This window comes from Gekko japonicus, unplaced genomic scaffold (assembly GCF_001447785.1).
Source record: "Gekko japonicus isolate JY-2015 unplaced genomic scaffold, Gekko_japonicus_V1.1 scaffold3422, whole genome shotgun sequence".
Taxonomy (NCBI): domain Eukaryota; kingdom Metazoa; phylum Chordata; class Lepidosauria; order Squamata; family Gekkonidae; genus Gekko; species Gekko japonicus.
The window spans coordinates 101,660-117,133 of record NW_015173242.1 but is presented as its reverse complement, the minus strand read 5'-3'; the positions used below and the strand labels follow the sequence as shown (position 1 = coordinate 117,133).

The 15,474-nt window shown below is 50.0% G+C and overlaps 1 protein-coding gene across 1 annotated transcript in view; it reads left to right on the top strand.

Moving 5' to 3' along the window:
* Positions 1-1,342: 1,342 nt before the first annotated feature.
* TMEM106A (transmembrane protein 106A) overlaps positions 1,343-15,474 on the top strand; it is a 17,936-nt gene continuing 3,804 nt past the window's right edge. The window contains exons 1-6 of the mRNA XM_015422773.1: positions 1,343-1,477; positions 7,656-7,907; positions 8,568-8,631; positions 8,804-8,963; positions 13,867-14,007; positions 15,442-15,474. The exon at positions 15,442-15,474 is cut by the window's right edge and continues 1 nt beyond it. Coding sequence (XP_015278259.1) covers positions 1,354-1,477; positions 7,656-7,907; positions 8,568-8,631; positions 8,804-8,963; positions 13,867-14,007; positions 15,442-15,474 — 774 coding nt within the window. The 5' untranslated portion in view covers positions 1,343-1,353. The remainder of the gene's footprint in view (positions 1,478-7,655; positions 7,908-8,567; positions 8,632-8,803; positions 8,964-13,866; positions 14,008-15,441) is intronic.

The following is a 15,474-nucleotide window of genomic DNA, read 5'->3' as shown; positions in this document are numbered from 1 at the left end:
CGCCCCCCCCTTGTCTCTACCCAGGGCCGGGTTTAGACTTGCTGAGGCCCTAAGCTATACAAAACCCAGAGGCCCCCTACTGTTTTAAATTACATCAGCTGGTCTCAGAAAAAATTACAATATATACGCCTTTGTAATTTCTGAAATCATTTTTTATATTGTGTTTTTATTCGGGGCCCCAGCAGATTGCGAAGGCCCTAAGCTGTAGCTTATTTATCTTAGGTGTAAATCCGGCACTGTCTCTACCCAGCCTTGCTGAAGGAGAGCCCCCTGCATTGTCAGCCTTCTAGATTTGGACACAGCTTGCGCTCGGGAGCGCCTGGAAGCAATGTTCCCTCTAAGCTGTGCAGTCTTGTGAGCAAAAATCCTACTTTGTGAGCTCCTGGCATTAAAGTTGTGAGCAAGCTATTTGGCTGCTGCATAAATTAGTTTGCTCTGGAGCGTTCCGTGCGCCTCGGCGTTTAGTCATGCTGGCCACATGACCACGGAGACGTCTTCGGACAGCGCTGGCTCTTCGGCTTGGAAACGGAGATGAGCACCGCAACCTCAGAGTCGGACTCCACTGGCTTTCGAGCAAGGGAACCTTTACCTATGCCCAGAATAAAACTGGGTTGGCCTTCAAGGTGCCAGGCTGGACTCGAACTTTGTTCCGCTGCTTTCAGACCAGCGAGGCTGCTCCCACCTGGATCCTCCTAAATTGAAAGGTTGTGAACACATCAGAGTGGTGAGGGGCGTTTCCCCTCCCCTGTTGCCCTGGACGTGGAGTTGAAGCGCAAGAGCTCCGGATACGAGCCTAAGAAGGGGGGGGAGGGGGAGAGAGAGCAGCCAAGCAGCACTTCCTCTTACTCTGCGGATCACATCCCTTCCTGTTGGGTGATTGTGAGATATTGAAAAAATGGTATTTAGCAGAGATGAGATAGTCCAGCAGAGCCAGAGTAAGATAATTCTGACTGAGAGTCCATGTGTGATTAAAATATAAAGTTTTTGCTAAATTCTAGCATGGTAACTAGGATGAAAATAACAACAGAGCATAATCGGCTACATCCTTACACTACAAAGACAAAACTAGAAGAGAGATAATGGGAAAAGAAGCCATAAAATGGTAATACACCTTGACACTTTAGTCCCAATCAAATTCCTAGATCAGGGAGAAAATTCCCGGGCTTCCTACATCTAAAGAACATTGGTTACATGAGAAACATGTGACTTCCTGTGAGTAACATAAACATTTCACCCCAGATATACTGAGTGTTTTCAACTTGTAATACCCAACACCTCCCCCCCTCCTCTACCATTTCCTCATTTTCCTGCCTTACAGGGCCTTGAATGCAGTGCACAGACTTGGACCTGTGAATGCGCGATGCTGGTTGGAAGGAGACCCGTGTGGTGGAATTGGTACGTCTCTCTCCGCCATTTCCTTCTGATGCCTGGCCTTGGTGGGACGTTCTGGGAGTGACCCTGCCTCGCTCTCTATCAGGTGGGTACAGTTCTGGTCTCCGATGCGGTAAGACAGCCCTTCGAGACCAACCAGAGTTTCAGGGTAGAAGCTTTCAAGAGTCAAAGCGACTGTCATCAGACATCTGCAGAAACAGAGGCCTCCGTCCTTTTGGCGTAGTCAGAAGGTGGGAGGGATGATGTGAAGGTAACCCTGCATATTGGAATCAGCTTGATTGGGGCTGAGGGGAAATTAGCATCCATAGTGACAGAAGAATCCCTTATCCCCGTTCTGCCCGAAGGGAACTCTGCTGTTCTGAATTTGTGAATGAACTCAAGTTCAGCAATCTCCTCTTATAATTTCCCCTTGAAATGTCTTTGTTTGGGCACTGCCTCTTTTAGGTCCACCGTAGAAGGACCTGGAAGATTAAAATCTTCTCCCACTAGTTTTTGAGCGTTGTGTTTTTTAATGTTGGATTTGTTCTTTTGTATAGGGACTGACCTATTTGTCCAGTGTAGAAACTGGAAGGGCATTTCTGACATTTGATGGCGCATATAATGGTGGAAGGTGAAGAAGGGGATGAACCTGAGATGGTGTGGCTGGTGGTGTTCGGTCTGGTTGTCAGAGTGGATGTGGGGACAGAGTTGGCATCTGCTTTGTTGCAGGCCATGGTCCCAGAGTCTGTATCCATGTTAAGAAGGGTATTGTTGTGGTTGAGAACTGGGTTAGGAGGCTGCCTAGAAAAGGTTTGCCTCCCAATGCCTGTGAGAGAACAGTATCATTGTCTAGCATAGATCGTAGGTCATTAATGATGTCTTGATCCGATTTGAGCTGTGAGCTGTATGTGACCACCAGTGGTGTACTGTTGTTTTGTTTGGGCCTGTCTTTGTGGCAGGTTATCCCTTGGTATCATTCGGGCTTTGTTGATCTGTTTCCTTACTACATCAGGTGGGTATTGTAATTGCAAGAATGTCTGTTGTAGATCTTGCAGGTGACAATCTTCTATCTGAGGGACTGGAAGAAGAGAAGAAGAGATTGGATTTATACCCCACCCTTCACTCGGAGTTTCAGAGCGGATTGCATACTCCTTTCCCTTCCCCTCCCAACAACAGACACCCTGTGAGCATTGTTGCTTCTAAGCTGTGGAGTCTTGTGAGCAAAAAATCTACTTTGTGAGCCACTGGCATTAAATTTGTGAGCGAGTGATTTGGCTGCTGCATAAATCAGTTTGCTCTGGAGCCATTCTTCCTGAGCTAAAACAAAAATCTGTGATCTGGAGGCTAAAAAACTTTGAGCTAGCTCACACTAACTCAGTTTAGAGGGAACACTGCCTGCGAGGTAGGTGGGTGTTAGATCCCAAATCAGGAGAATAGATCCACGTTCAAAAAGAAGCAAGATTTATTTCCAAAGCATGGTTGATCATGAACATACAGAGATTGTTAGGAATAACTACAATACCCAGGGAAGGTGTATTAAAGGAACTTCAAACAAGGTTTAAACCAATGAGCTCATTTCCCTCGTTAGGTTACAGATTAGAAAAGGCGCGAAGCGGCCTGAGAACAGCAACGGCCAGTTCCATAAACACAAGTTGAGTTCACACGGGAAACCTAAACAAGCCAGAGCGTAAAGACACAACACCCCATCACACCAGCTGGAGAACCTTGGCAGTTACAGATGCCCAACATGAAAAGAACAACAACTACAGGAGTGAGGGAGGGGGCGGGGATGAGAAAGGGACGAGACTTGTCCCAAGGAAATGGCAGCTCGCTGACAGTGGAGCTGAGAGAACCCTTTAGAGAACTGCCCTTTCAAGGACAGCTCTGACAAAACTATGGCTTGCCCAAGGTCATCCAGCAGGTGCAAGTGGAGGAGTGGGGAATCAAACCTGGTTCTCCCAGATTAGAGATTAGGAACAGGTGCAGCTGTAGCATAACACTTGGCTGTAGACAATGGATTGTTTGGTGGGTTTAGGATGGTGCCTGGAGGCATGTAGATATGCTTGGCAAACTACTGGGTTTCTAGTATAAGTGTCAGGTGCTTCAATAACTCAGCATCAACGGCAGGTCCTTAGATTCAGCTTTATTGATCAGAGCAAGGTGAAGTCATCTTAGACTCTTTGAGTCAGGAATGAGGCATGCAAAATGGCTATAGTAATTATAGTGGGTTCATACAACACCCCCTGACACCTAGGAGCCAGTAAGCAATTAATGGCCCCGGTCACACGGGCCGGATATTGCGGGGGGAGGCGTGGCTGTTTGCCCCGGAACGAACTACTGCGCGGCAGCAGGATCAAACGGTCCCACCGACGTCCCGTGGTTGGGGGGGAGGTGCCGATCATACCTCACTCCTGCAGCGCGGCAAAGAAGCGGCTCGGAGGGGGTTGTGGGGTTCTTTTTAACCCAAGTGTTCCCATGCGCCGTTGGGTGCTTCTGCACATCCCGTGGAGACTTGGGGGGAAAATCCTTTTCGCGACGGGACATGAGCGGGCACCGGATGCCACGAGCTACCACCGGAAACGTGATCAGACGCCGCCCTTGCCCCGCGGTTTCCGGAAACTAGTACCTTGGAGGTACTGGTTTTTTACTGCGCATCTTCGGCGTGAAGCCTTGGGTTAGCCATGGGAGCTCTACGCTTCCCAAATGTTGCAGTGTGATCGCGCCCGGAAAATCCGCCTATCTTCCGTCTCTGTAGCATGGCTAATGCTCCATGTGACCGCAGCCAATGTGGAGCGCGGCGAACTGGTTAATGGTTCAGAGGTGAGCGGGAGACAGTAGAGGCTTCCAGCCAAAGCTCAAGGCCAACGGCTAGATAAGAGAGGCAGAAGCGAGAAACAGCTGCAGAGCATTACACATTCCAGAGTCAGGGGAAAACACCATGGCAGAGCTACCTGAAAGTAAGGTGATTTTTATGCTTCCATTATGTATTTGCACAGTGGTGTTTGGAAAGTATGGACATATGAAGCTGCCTAATGCTGAATCAGACACCCACCCACCCCCGGTCTACCAAAATCAGTATTGTCTACTGAGGCTGGCTGTGCTGCTCCAGGGTCTCAGGCTGAGGTGTTTTGCATCACCTGCCACCCGATCGTTTTAACTGGGGATGCCAAGGGTAGAACCTGGGGCCTTCTGCACGCCAAGCAGATGCTCTACCACTGAGCCGCAGCCCCTTTCCAGACTAAAACAAATCAAAGTGTGTATTTCTTGCAAGGTTCACGGTCAGGTTGATGATAGGTTGGAGACAGGTGGCGCTGTCCTTTTTGTATGTGTTGGGTAGTACAAGTTAAAATTACACTCAGTGTATCTGGGGTTAAATGTTTGTTTGTGTTGTCACAGGAAGTCACATGTGTTTCATGTGGCCTATGATGTTTTAGAACTACAAGCCCTGGGAAAATCCTCCCTGATCTAGGAGTTTCAGTGGGAGTAAAGTGTCAAAGTGTTTTAGCATTTTATGGCTCCTCTTCCCGTCCTTGTTTGCTGTTCTCAAGGAGAAAGAAAGAGAAGCCAAATAACCCTCTTCTAGTCTTGTCTTTTGTAGTGTAAGGATGTACGAGATTAGCTCCGTTGTTATTTTCATCCCAGTTACCCTTCCCCATGCTAGAATGTAGTAAAAACTTTCTATTTTAAACACACATGGACTCTGAGTCTGAATTATTTTACTCTGGCACTGCTAAGCTATTTTATCTCTGCTAAATACCAATTTTTCATTTTCAAAACTCAACAGTATGATTACTAGAGTAAACTCTGTGTGTTTCGCAGATCCTTTTTCTCCAGGAGCGATTGCCAGTTTGGTGTAGTGGTTACGAGCGGCGGACTCTAATCTGGAGAACCGTATTTGATTCCCCACGGCTCCACGTGAAGCCGGCTGGGTGTCCTTGGGTCAATCACAGCTCTCTCAGAGCTCTCTCAGCCCCACCCACCTCACGGGGTGTCTGTTGTGGGGAGGGGGAGGGAAAAGAGTTTGTACGCCGCTGTGAGACACCTTCGGGTAAAGGGCGGGGTATAAATCCAATCTCCTCCTCCTTCTGGCAGGCAATATCTTCCTGCTGCAGTGGCAGTATTTAATGCCAAGGTATAGAATAAAGTTTGAGTCCAGTGGCACCTTTAAGACCAACAGCTAATACCCAGAATTCAACTTGGTTGGTTTTAAAGGTGCCGCTGGACTCGAACCTTTGTTCTGTTGCTTCAGACCAACACAGCTGCCTGCCTGGATCAAATTCCAGGGTAGTCACCTAGTTTCTATATGGTGCGCCAGTCTGAATAGAAGCTTGTCAAGAAACACTGGACCATTCATTGATAATTTTCCCCCCCATAGTCTTACTGGACTCCCTAGGTCTGTAGCAGGGACTATTCTGAGATCAGAAGTTGGTGTTCATTCCCTTGAAGCCTGAGTCTGGGCAGCTGCCCTTAGGATGTGGTTGAAGACTGTATCTGTTTCGGAAAATAACGGTTGCCTTTTGTTGTTAAGAAAGGACTCTTATATAAGCTCTTGGAAACAACTGATAGAAACTAGGTTTTCTATGTTGGGAATTCAAATCCTGAAATTAGACTTGATGGGCTTGGAGAGCGCTAGGAAGGTAATTTTGGAACGTCTATATGATTTGGATTTTCTAAACTCTCGTTTTAGAGCACGTTGGGTTAGCTCTTCCACTTATTTAGTAAAGGTTTCCCTTGCTTGAAAGCCAGTTGAGCCCGACTCTAGGATTGCAGTGCTCATCTCCGTTTCCAAGCCGAACAGCCAGCGCTGTCCGAAGATGTTTCCATGGTCCTATGGCCGGCGTGACTAAACGCCGAGGCGCATGGAACACTATTACCTTTCCCACCGAAGCCGTCCCTATTTATCTCCTTGCAATTTCTTGCTTTCGAACTGCTAGATTGGCAGGAGCTGGGGCCAGAGGCAGGAGCTCACTCCGTCATGTGGCACACTCGGGTCTCGAACTGACGAACTACCGACCTTCCGGTCTGCAGCTCAGCGTCTTAACCTCTAAGCCACCACGGCCCCCTCCACTTATTTAGGATTGTCCTATTCCATGAGTCTCCCACTGAATATTAAGCAGTTGACTGTGCTCCAGTATAGGAGACCTTTTATACTTGCTAAGTTGAATTCTATACCATTGCAAGTAATGAATGGCTGTGATAAGAACGTGTCCTGTTCAGAGAGTCTGTGCTTATGTGCCGTTGGGGAAATGGATAACACTCTGGCACACTGTTTACTGAAATGTCCATTTTTCTCAAATGTGAGAGATTTGTGGGTTATTCCCTCACTAGGTGGGATAGTAGGAGCTGCGGTGGCTCAAGTGGTTAAGACGCTGAACTGCAGGCTGTGGAAGGTGGGTAATTCAGCAGTTCGAGACCCGAGTGTGCCGCATGACGGGGTGAGCTCCCATCTCTAGTTCTAGCTCCTGCCAACCTAGCAGTTCGAAAGCAAGAAATTGCAAGTAGATCAATAGGTACCACTTCGGTGGGAAGGGAACAACGTTCCGTGCACCTTGGTGTTTAGTCATGCCGGCCACATGACCGCGGAAATGTCTTCGGACAGCGCTGGCTCTTCGGCTTGGAAACGGAGATGAGCACCGCAACCCTAGAGTCAGATGCGACTGGCTTTCGATCAAGGGAAACCTTTACTTTAGGTGGGATAGTAGGTGTATCAGTGAGAGAAGAATTGGGGAGACTTTTGGGTGGGGTGGATTCAGCGGTTCCTTTGGCTGTTGGCAGTTTTTCTCTCCCTACATTACAGTGCATAGAAAATTATTTTAAGATGACGGCTTACCTTGGTTTATGTGGCTTCTAATGTGCCACTACTCAAAAACCTATAGGTTAGATGAGTAGCATCATTTCAGTAAGTAAGAAGCAGCGCACAAACCTGTTTGGCTAGGGACAAGAACCTGATGCGTGGATGTGCGCACCCCGAACAGCAAGCCATGTTTTCAGAAGTAGCCTCCGGGCTTGTGTCCTGTTGCTGTGTGTGTGGCCAAAGACAGAGGAGGTAGGTGCCAGGAGGTCCAAGAAGGCGAGTGCTTCACAGAAATGGGTGGCACCAAGGGGAGGAGGAGAAAAGGTCCTGGTGACAGGGAGCCAGAAACCAGGGGACGGGTTAGGCCCCTGGGGAACAGGGCCTGTAATCCATGGCACAAGCCCCAGGACTTGTGGCTGGCTGGGATTTCAGCCCTCTGTTGCCCGTGAGCCCCTCTGCCTGATGCCTGCCCACGTTTTGCTCCTCGCAGCAGCGGGACGGTCCCTCCAAGCAATGGATGAATCCCCATCGTGGTTCCGGAAGCTGCTTGCCTGGAAGGACGCAGAAGAAGAAGGTCAGCCGATCGTGCCGAAGGGCCCGGGCGCGGCGAAGGAAAAGTCCTGCTACGCCAGCATCAATGCCGGAGAGGCGGCGGATGCCTCCGGTGTGCCTGGTGCCAGCATCGCCAGCCGAGGCTCCGTCACCTGCCCGACCTGCCAGGGCACCGGGCGCATTCCCCGAGGTAGGTGCCGCCTCCCAGCCTTGCTTTGGTACCTCTCTGCCGTGGTGGCTCACAACAGGGAACATCTTGTCCTGCTGCTCAGACCTGAGGCCCCACCCTGTCTGTTGGCCAAGCCCCCCCCCCCGCGCTTTAGGGGCAGTTCACAAGCCGGGCATGCTGGAAACACCCGTCCCCTGCCCCCGGGGGGCAGAGGCATTCTCTCCTGGCATGCTGAGGCGGCATTCTTATCCGCTGCAGCAGGTAGCTTCCTGTCACGGTTGGAATAGCCTCGTTTTGTTCCTCTTATGTTCGTTTGCCTCTTCCTCTGGCAGGGAGTGTCTCAGGGCGATTGCCTGTTGTCCAGAGCGTTCCTCGGTGGTTTCGTGAGCCACTTTGGATTGGGACGGCCAGTCCTAATGGCCCCTAATTTGCCATTCTGGATTCGCACAGGTCGGCCCAACACTTGTCAGGTTCCTTTGTGGGTGTTTGGAAGCAGCCGGCATAAAAGCCTCCAGCTGCTCTAGCCCTTCCCTGCAGGGTTAGCGCTTCTGCATACCTGCCCGGGAGGTCTTCCGGGGCCCTAGCAGTCGAGAACAGCGGACCCGTGGCCAGAATGTTTCAGGAGCTCGTCCTGCTCCGGCCTTCGCGGGCCCCTCCCTGACTCTCTCCCCCTTTCCCCAGAGCAAGAGGAGCAGCTTGTGGCCCTCATTCCATACGGGGACCAGCGGCTGAAGCCCAGACGGACGTAAGTGGCAGGGGCTGTTCCCCGGCTCCCTTCCCTCTTTCCCTCGCCCCTCTGCTCTGCCCCCCCCACCTCCCTGGCTCCGGCCTGTCATGGATAGAGGGGTGGAGGGGGTCTCCTTCAGGGGCGTCTGCTCCCACTGATCTGCCTGCCTGCCTGCTGCGGGTTTTTGCAGGAAGCTGTACGTCACCATCACGGTAGCCGTGTGCCTGCTGATGACGTGTCTCATGATGTACTTCCTGTTCCCGCGCTCCATTGCCGTGGTCCCAGCAGGGCTCCGTGCCTCTGCCGTCTCCTTCGACAATTCCTCTTACGCCATCATCCTCAACATGACCGTGAGTGGCTGGCAGGAGGGTGCGAGGAGAAAGGGCTGAGCGTGTGTCTCTTTAAACGGGGGAGGGCCTGCGCAAGTGGACAGAGTCGCCAGAGCTCAGAGGTGCCAGGGAAACATCTCTCTGTGTGTGCCAGAAACCTTTCTAATTTCAAGGTGTCCAGAGTGTTGGCCAGAGCGCTCTTTTTGTTGCTGTTTTCTAAAGCCCCTGGAGGGTTTTTTTTTAGTTTTTTTTATATCACTACAAAAACTACAACAGAAAAGGGGGAGGGAAAACTACATTTAAGGGATAAAGAAAGAACCCACTACTAACTAAAATCCCAAGAGGGGAGATCCTCCAACTAGCTTAGTTACATTCAATCTTCCCATCATTTATAACATTATAAACTGAGTCAAGCATTTAAAGTTAATACTTTTCTTTTAAGCTTAAATTTAAACTGTCTACAAACAGTACCCCCGATCATCCCGTTTCAAAGTTCACAAAGGCACAATTCAGAGTCCTTCAGCCTTTACTTCTCCTTTCCCCATCTCTTCCGCAACTTATAAGGACTTTTTGAGGCTGCTGTCCCTTGTTCTGACAGAGTCCTCTCCGGAAGAACCCGAGTCTAGCTCGCCACTAGACTTGCTGTCCTCTTCTTTTTTCCCGTCCTCTGGTCTTCCCAACTGAGCCCTTAGGAATTCTTGAGCTTTCGGAACAGAGTCAATCTTTTCTTTTTTGTCCTTAATCTTGAAAGTGACGCCTTCTGGAAATAGCCATTTATATCCAATTGAATTTGTCTGAAGAAAAAGCACGAGCTCTTTGTACTTCTTTCTCCGTTGTCTCACTTCAAAGGGAATATCCTTTAGCCTCCTTCTCCTCAGTGCTTTTCATGCTGCAGGGCCGGGCCTGTGCCTTCTAGATGGGTTGCAGCAGCTGAGTCTTGGCTCCAGCTTACACCTTGATCTCCAGAACAGACAAGCAGGTGGCCAAGGCATCCCCAAGTAGATGAGACAGGGGAGAACTGGGACCCTTGGCTCTGTCCCAGCTGAGCTGATGAGCACATGGCCCCACCCCTTGCATGTCCGGCTGGCCAGAGAGTTGGCTGCCTTGTCCACACAGGCGCTCTCTGGGCCGCCCTCTCCGCCGCTCTGTGACTGTCGCATGGGCTTTTAGCGGCACTTGGGATTCTAAAGCACTGCGGGACCCAAGAAGGGGCCTTCGAGTGGGGTTACACACCGTGTTCCCACAGAGTGCCTCCGTATCTTATTCGTGTGCATCTTATTCTCTTACTGCTTGATGTGGGGAGTTTTAAAATGGACCTTGTGACTGGCGACTCGAGAGAGAGTTGCTTGCTACTAGGACAGAGTGTATAGAGCTCACAATGCACACAGGTTTGTCCGGATCATAATTCATAACAGCGTGACTAGAATTGCCAAATGCTGCGTTTTGCAGTTGACTCCATGTACAGTAAAGTTATCTTTGTTTGCAAAGGGATTTCCAAATCAATGTTTTGTTTGTTTTGTTTTGCTTTTTGCAAGGCTGACCAGTAGACTTGCTCTGTTCGCAAGGAATTGAGCTTCTTAGATCTTTATACTTTATCTGTGGAAACAGGTAATGAAATAGTTCAGCGGTAAACCCCCTCTACACAGACAGTATCTAGTAGCTCTCCTAATCAGACATTTTGTAAGATTAAATAACTAGCTTTTGTAACGAGGGGGACAATCCTCATCTCTCTTTTAAATCTAGCTGTTTCCATGGTAAGTTCACTAAGAAAAGCCATTGGAATGAACTAGACCAAGCCTCCTTAAATTCCAAAAGGCTTCCATTGGAGGCACAATATAAAGATTGCCAAAGCCTTCTAGAATATTGAGCTATTACCCTAACTCAGGGCTCTTTTTGTAGAAAAAGCCCAGCAGGAACTCATTAGCATAATAGGCCACACACAACAGCAAAACTCATTAGCATATTAGGCCACACCCTGACAGCACCGCTCATTAGCACATTAGGCCACACGCCCATGTTACCAGAAGTGTGGTCATCCAGCCACACCCACCTTTCCCTTCTTATTCTGTTTACCTTGTTTGTTGTCAAAACCCAGGGCTTTTTTTGTAGCAGGAACTCCTTTGCATGTTAGGCTACACACCCCTAATGTAGCCAATCCTAATGAGTTTCTGCTATTGGGTGTGGCCTATTATGCTAATGAGTTCCTGCTGGGCGTGGCCAACTCAGGAGCCAGCCGGAACTCCGTTTCTGTGCGTTCCTGCCCAAAAATAGCCCTGCCCTTACTCAAACTGTTATGCATTAATTAAAAATGCAGATGATGTGCTGTTAGGACTGTACCCCAGTTTCAGACATAAATTAATACAGTAGGGTTCCCCCCCCTAAACTTGAGTCAAAGGCCCCTTTGTTTTGGCCTTTGTATACGAGGTGAGGCACCAAGGCCCCTAATCTTGGCTCTACAAAGGATTTTTGGCCTTGCAGCTCTTTAGGGCACCAGGCATTTTCCTCCCCTCCCCCCCAATCCTACTTCCAGTGGCCTTAGCTGACCTGCCTACAGCCTAACTGTTCATGCTGTCCTGGACAATCAGAAAACAAAGTCCCCAAGTAACTGTAATTGTTTACTTTTCAACAAAAGTTATCACAGTCTTTAAAGTTCTCCAATACGCTTGGTAAGTTCTTAAAAGTCCTTTATTTCAGTCTTTTTCGCGTCTCAATCCCGCCCCCTGCTTAAACAGTAAAGTTCGCTTATGTTTATCTTCTCGGAGGAGAGTCCCCCCCCCCCTGCTTCCCTTGGGGCGGCTTTCGGCTTTTTTAAATGTTCTCGCTTTAACTTGACTCACAGGTCAATGGCATCACGTTTTCAATTCACTTTAAGTACAAAATCGCTTGATCACCCGGTGCTTGATCCGGTGTGTGCTTCTAGTTGCATCAGGAAACTCCGTAGCAGGACTTTCAGGGCATGAATGCCCCCCCTCACCGGCAAGGTTGCCGGAGGGGAAGCTTTCTAGCGCCCCATGGCTTGGAGCCCATTCCCAGGACTCCATGGGGGATGCGGACGATCACACCCCCTCCTTGCCACAGGTTCTGGCGATCGTCTCCCAGAGGTCCGGGAGATAGCGACCACCATAGCGAGTGTCGAAACCGGAAGTCACAGCCACCCCTTTCTCACATCCCCCCAAAGCCCCATAGAGTCTGTGGAGCAGGTTTTGGAGTGCTTGAGCCTGTCTGGGCCCGGCATTACTGCCGTGTTCTATGTGTTTTGTTGAGTGGGGGCACCTAAGATGCGCACACCAGCCTCTTGGCCTGGGACCATTCTTACAACTTCTTAATTGGCTTGTTTGGTACAGTAGCCCCATGCACACAGTTGTGCACACAAAGTTGTTCGAAACGGGGGCACAAAACCCGCTGGAATGAGTCTTCCATTCAGCAAGACACTCCAGCTTTTTCGTCAAAAAAAGTTTGCTTTTTTTTTAAAAAAAAACACAGAACAGGAGTGAAATTGACAGTCAGAAGCTGTTTTTCTGTGATCAAAGTTTCTCAGGTTCAGTGGGCCTCTGACTTGCCCGGGGGGAACAGAGAAGCAACCCCCCCCCTTCCCGGTCTCTTAGGCCAATGCAATTGCCAAGCTGTAGAAGTTGGATTAGGGCAAGTGCCACGCTGGCACTGAGAGGGTGTCCCTCCCATTGTTGTACAGAGAATCCAGACCGTGCCAGTTTAGTGCTCTGGGCCAGGTCGGGCATTCAAGTGGATCCAGTTCTTGCTGGTTTCAAAGGCAGGGGGAGGGTGTCAGACTCCACAGCCAACAACTGAGTATACGCTTATCAGAAAGGTTACACTTTATTGCAGAGCTATAGATGCAGTAACAAATTCACTGTTAAGAATAAAGCATAATGGGATATAGGGTATTCGTATACACACACACACCTTCCTTAGGCCAATTAGCCACATTCCCGCGCGTGGGAGGAGGAGCCCCAGACCGTCAGAGCCAAAGCTGGGGACCGAAAGCGCTCCCACGGTTCCTACTACACACCACCTACAAGGCCATAGATAAGCAAGCGTTACAGAAGCAAAGAAGGAAATGCAGCGGTACTTGGTACACAGGGCGAGCAAGCATCCCACCCCCAACCATTATGGCAGCATAGCTGACAGAGGAGAGGGTGGAAAGGTCCGAAGAAGATCCTCAGGCAGATTCTGCCACCACCTTCCTTGCCAAGATTTCCAGGTACTTTTTGCCTAACAGACGCACGCTCCGTGCATGTAACGACATGAGCCCTGACGCTGCTGGACTAAACGTCGCTTGTGTTTAAGCCCCCCACCCCCCGCGTCCCGACTGGCGTTGCCTGGCCACTGCCTCTCTTAACCTATGAGGAAAGGTTGAGGCGCTTAGGGCTCTTTAGCTTGGAGAAACGACGACTGAGGGGTGACATGATTGAGGTATATAAGATTATGCATGGGAACGAGCAGGTAGAGAAAGAGGTACTTTTCTCCCTTTCTCACAATACAAGATCTCCTTGTGGGCACTCCATGAAACTGCTGAGCGGTCGGGTTAGAACGGATAAAAGGAAGTACTTCTTCACCCAAAGAGTGATGAACCCATGGAATTCACTGCCACAGGAAGTGGTGGCAGCTACAAGCATGGACGGCTTCAAAAGGGAATTAGATAAGCCTATGGAGCAGAGGTCCATCAGTGGCTATGAGCCACAAGGGATAGATAGGGGCTCTGGGGCAAGGGATGCTCTGTCTTCTTGGTGCTTGGGAGGGGGGGTCAACAGTGGGAGGGCTTCTAGTGTCCTGGCCCCACTGGTGGACCTCCTGATGGCACCTGGTATTTCTGGCCACTGTGTGACACAGAGTATTGGGCTGGATGGGCCTTTGGCCTGATCCAACATTGGCGCCTCTTATGTTCTTATGTTCTCTTTCTGTCTAGAATATGCTGAATGTCACAAACAACAACTTCTACACGGTACGCGTGGCTCAGCTGGCCATCGAAGTGTTGCACAAGGCCCTGGTGATTGGGAAGAACACGGTGATGACCCGCCTGGATATCCCACCCCTGCAAGGTGCCCAGGTGAGGACTGAGGCCAGCCAAGCTGAGTGGGCTTGTAAGGACATCAGAAGAGCCCTGCTGGATCGGACCACTGAAGGTCCACCGAGTCCAGCCTCCTGTCTCACCCGGGGGCCAGCCAGTTCCTCTGGAGGGCCAACAGCAGGCACAGAGGCCGAGGCCTTCATAAGAAGATCAGGAGAGCCCTGCTGGATCAGACCAGTGAGGGTCCACCTAGTCAAGCGTCCTGTCTCACACAGTGGCCAGCAGTGTTCCCTCTAAGCTTAGTGTGAGCTAGCTCAGAGTTTTTTAGCCTCCAGCTCACACATTTTTGTCTTTGCTCAGGAAGGACGGCCCCATAGCAGACTAATTTTTGCAGCAGTCCAATCGCTCGCTCACAACTTTAATGCCAGGAGCTCACAAAGTAGGATTTTTGCTCAGAAGACTCCACAGCTTAGAGGGAGCCTTGGTGGCCAGCCAGTTCCTCTGGAGGGCCAACAACAGGACACAGAGGCCGAGGCCTTCCCCTAACGTCTATTATTTATTTATTTTATTTTATTAAGCTTCCATATCGCCCTCCTTTCTAATGGGCTCAGGGTGGTGTGTTTCTCCCTGGTCTTCAGAGGTTGATTCCCTCTAAATGTGGGGGTTCAATAGGTAAACCTTATCCTAGTATATATAGTAAGGAGCTGCGGTGGCTCAAGTGGTTAAGACACTGAACTGCAGGCTGTGGAAGGTCAGTAGTTCAGCAGTTTGAGACCCAAGTGTGCCGCATGACGGAGTGAGCTCCCGTCTCTAGTTCCAGCTCCTGCCAACCTAGCAGTTCGAAAGCAAGAAATTGCAAGTAGATAAATAGGTACCACTTTGGTGGGAAGGGAACAGCGTTCCATGCGCCTTGGTGTTTAGTCATGCCGGCCACATGACCACAGAAGCGTCTTCGGACAGCGCTGGCTCTTCAGCTTTGAAACGGAGATGAGCACCGCAACCCTAGAGTCGGATTCGACTGGCTTTCGAGCAAGGGAACCTTTACCTTTACTATCCCAGTATAGTAAGAACATCAGAAGAGTCCTGCTGGATTGGACTGGTGGTCCATGTAGTCCAACATCCTGTCTCGCACAGAGGCCAGCCAGTTCCTCTGGAGGTCCAACAACAGGACACAGAGGCCGAGGCCTTCCCCTCCCGGTTCTGGGATTCAGAGGCGTAGTTCCTCTGAACGCGGGGGTCAGCAGCCACTGATCCACCTCCTCCTCCATGCCTCTGTCTAATCCCCTTTTAAAGCCCTCTGTGCCTGTGGCCATCCCTCCCCCCTCCGGCAGCAAATTCCACAATTTAATTGCTCTTTGGGGGGGGGGAATCCCTTTTGTCCATCCTGAATCTACTACTCAACGTCATTGTATGTCTGGAACACACCAGCGGCATATTATAAACCAGCTTCTTTCTCTCTGGTTTTATTTCTAGATCCTTTACACCGTCTCCAGTAGAATTCTGGAC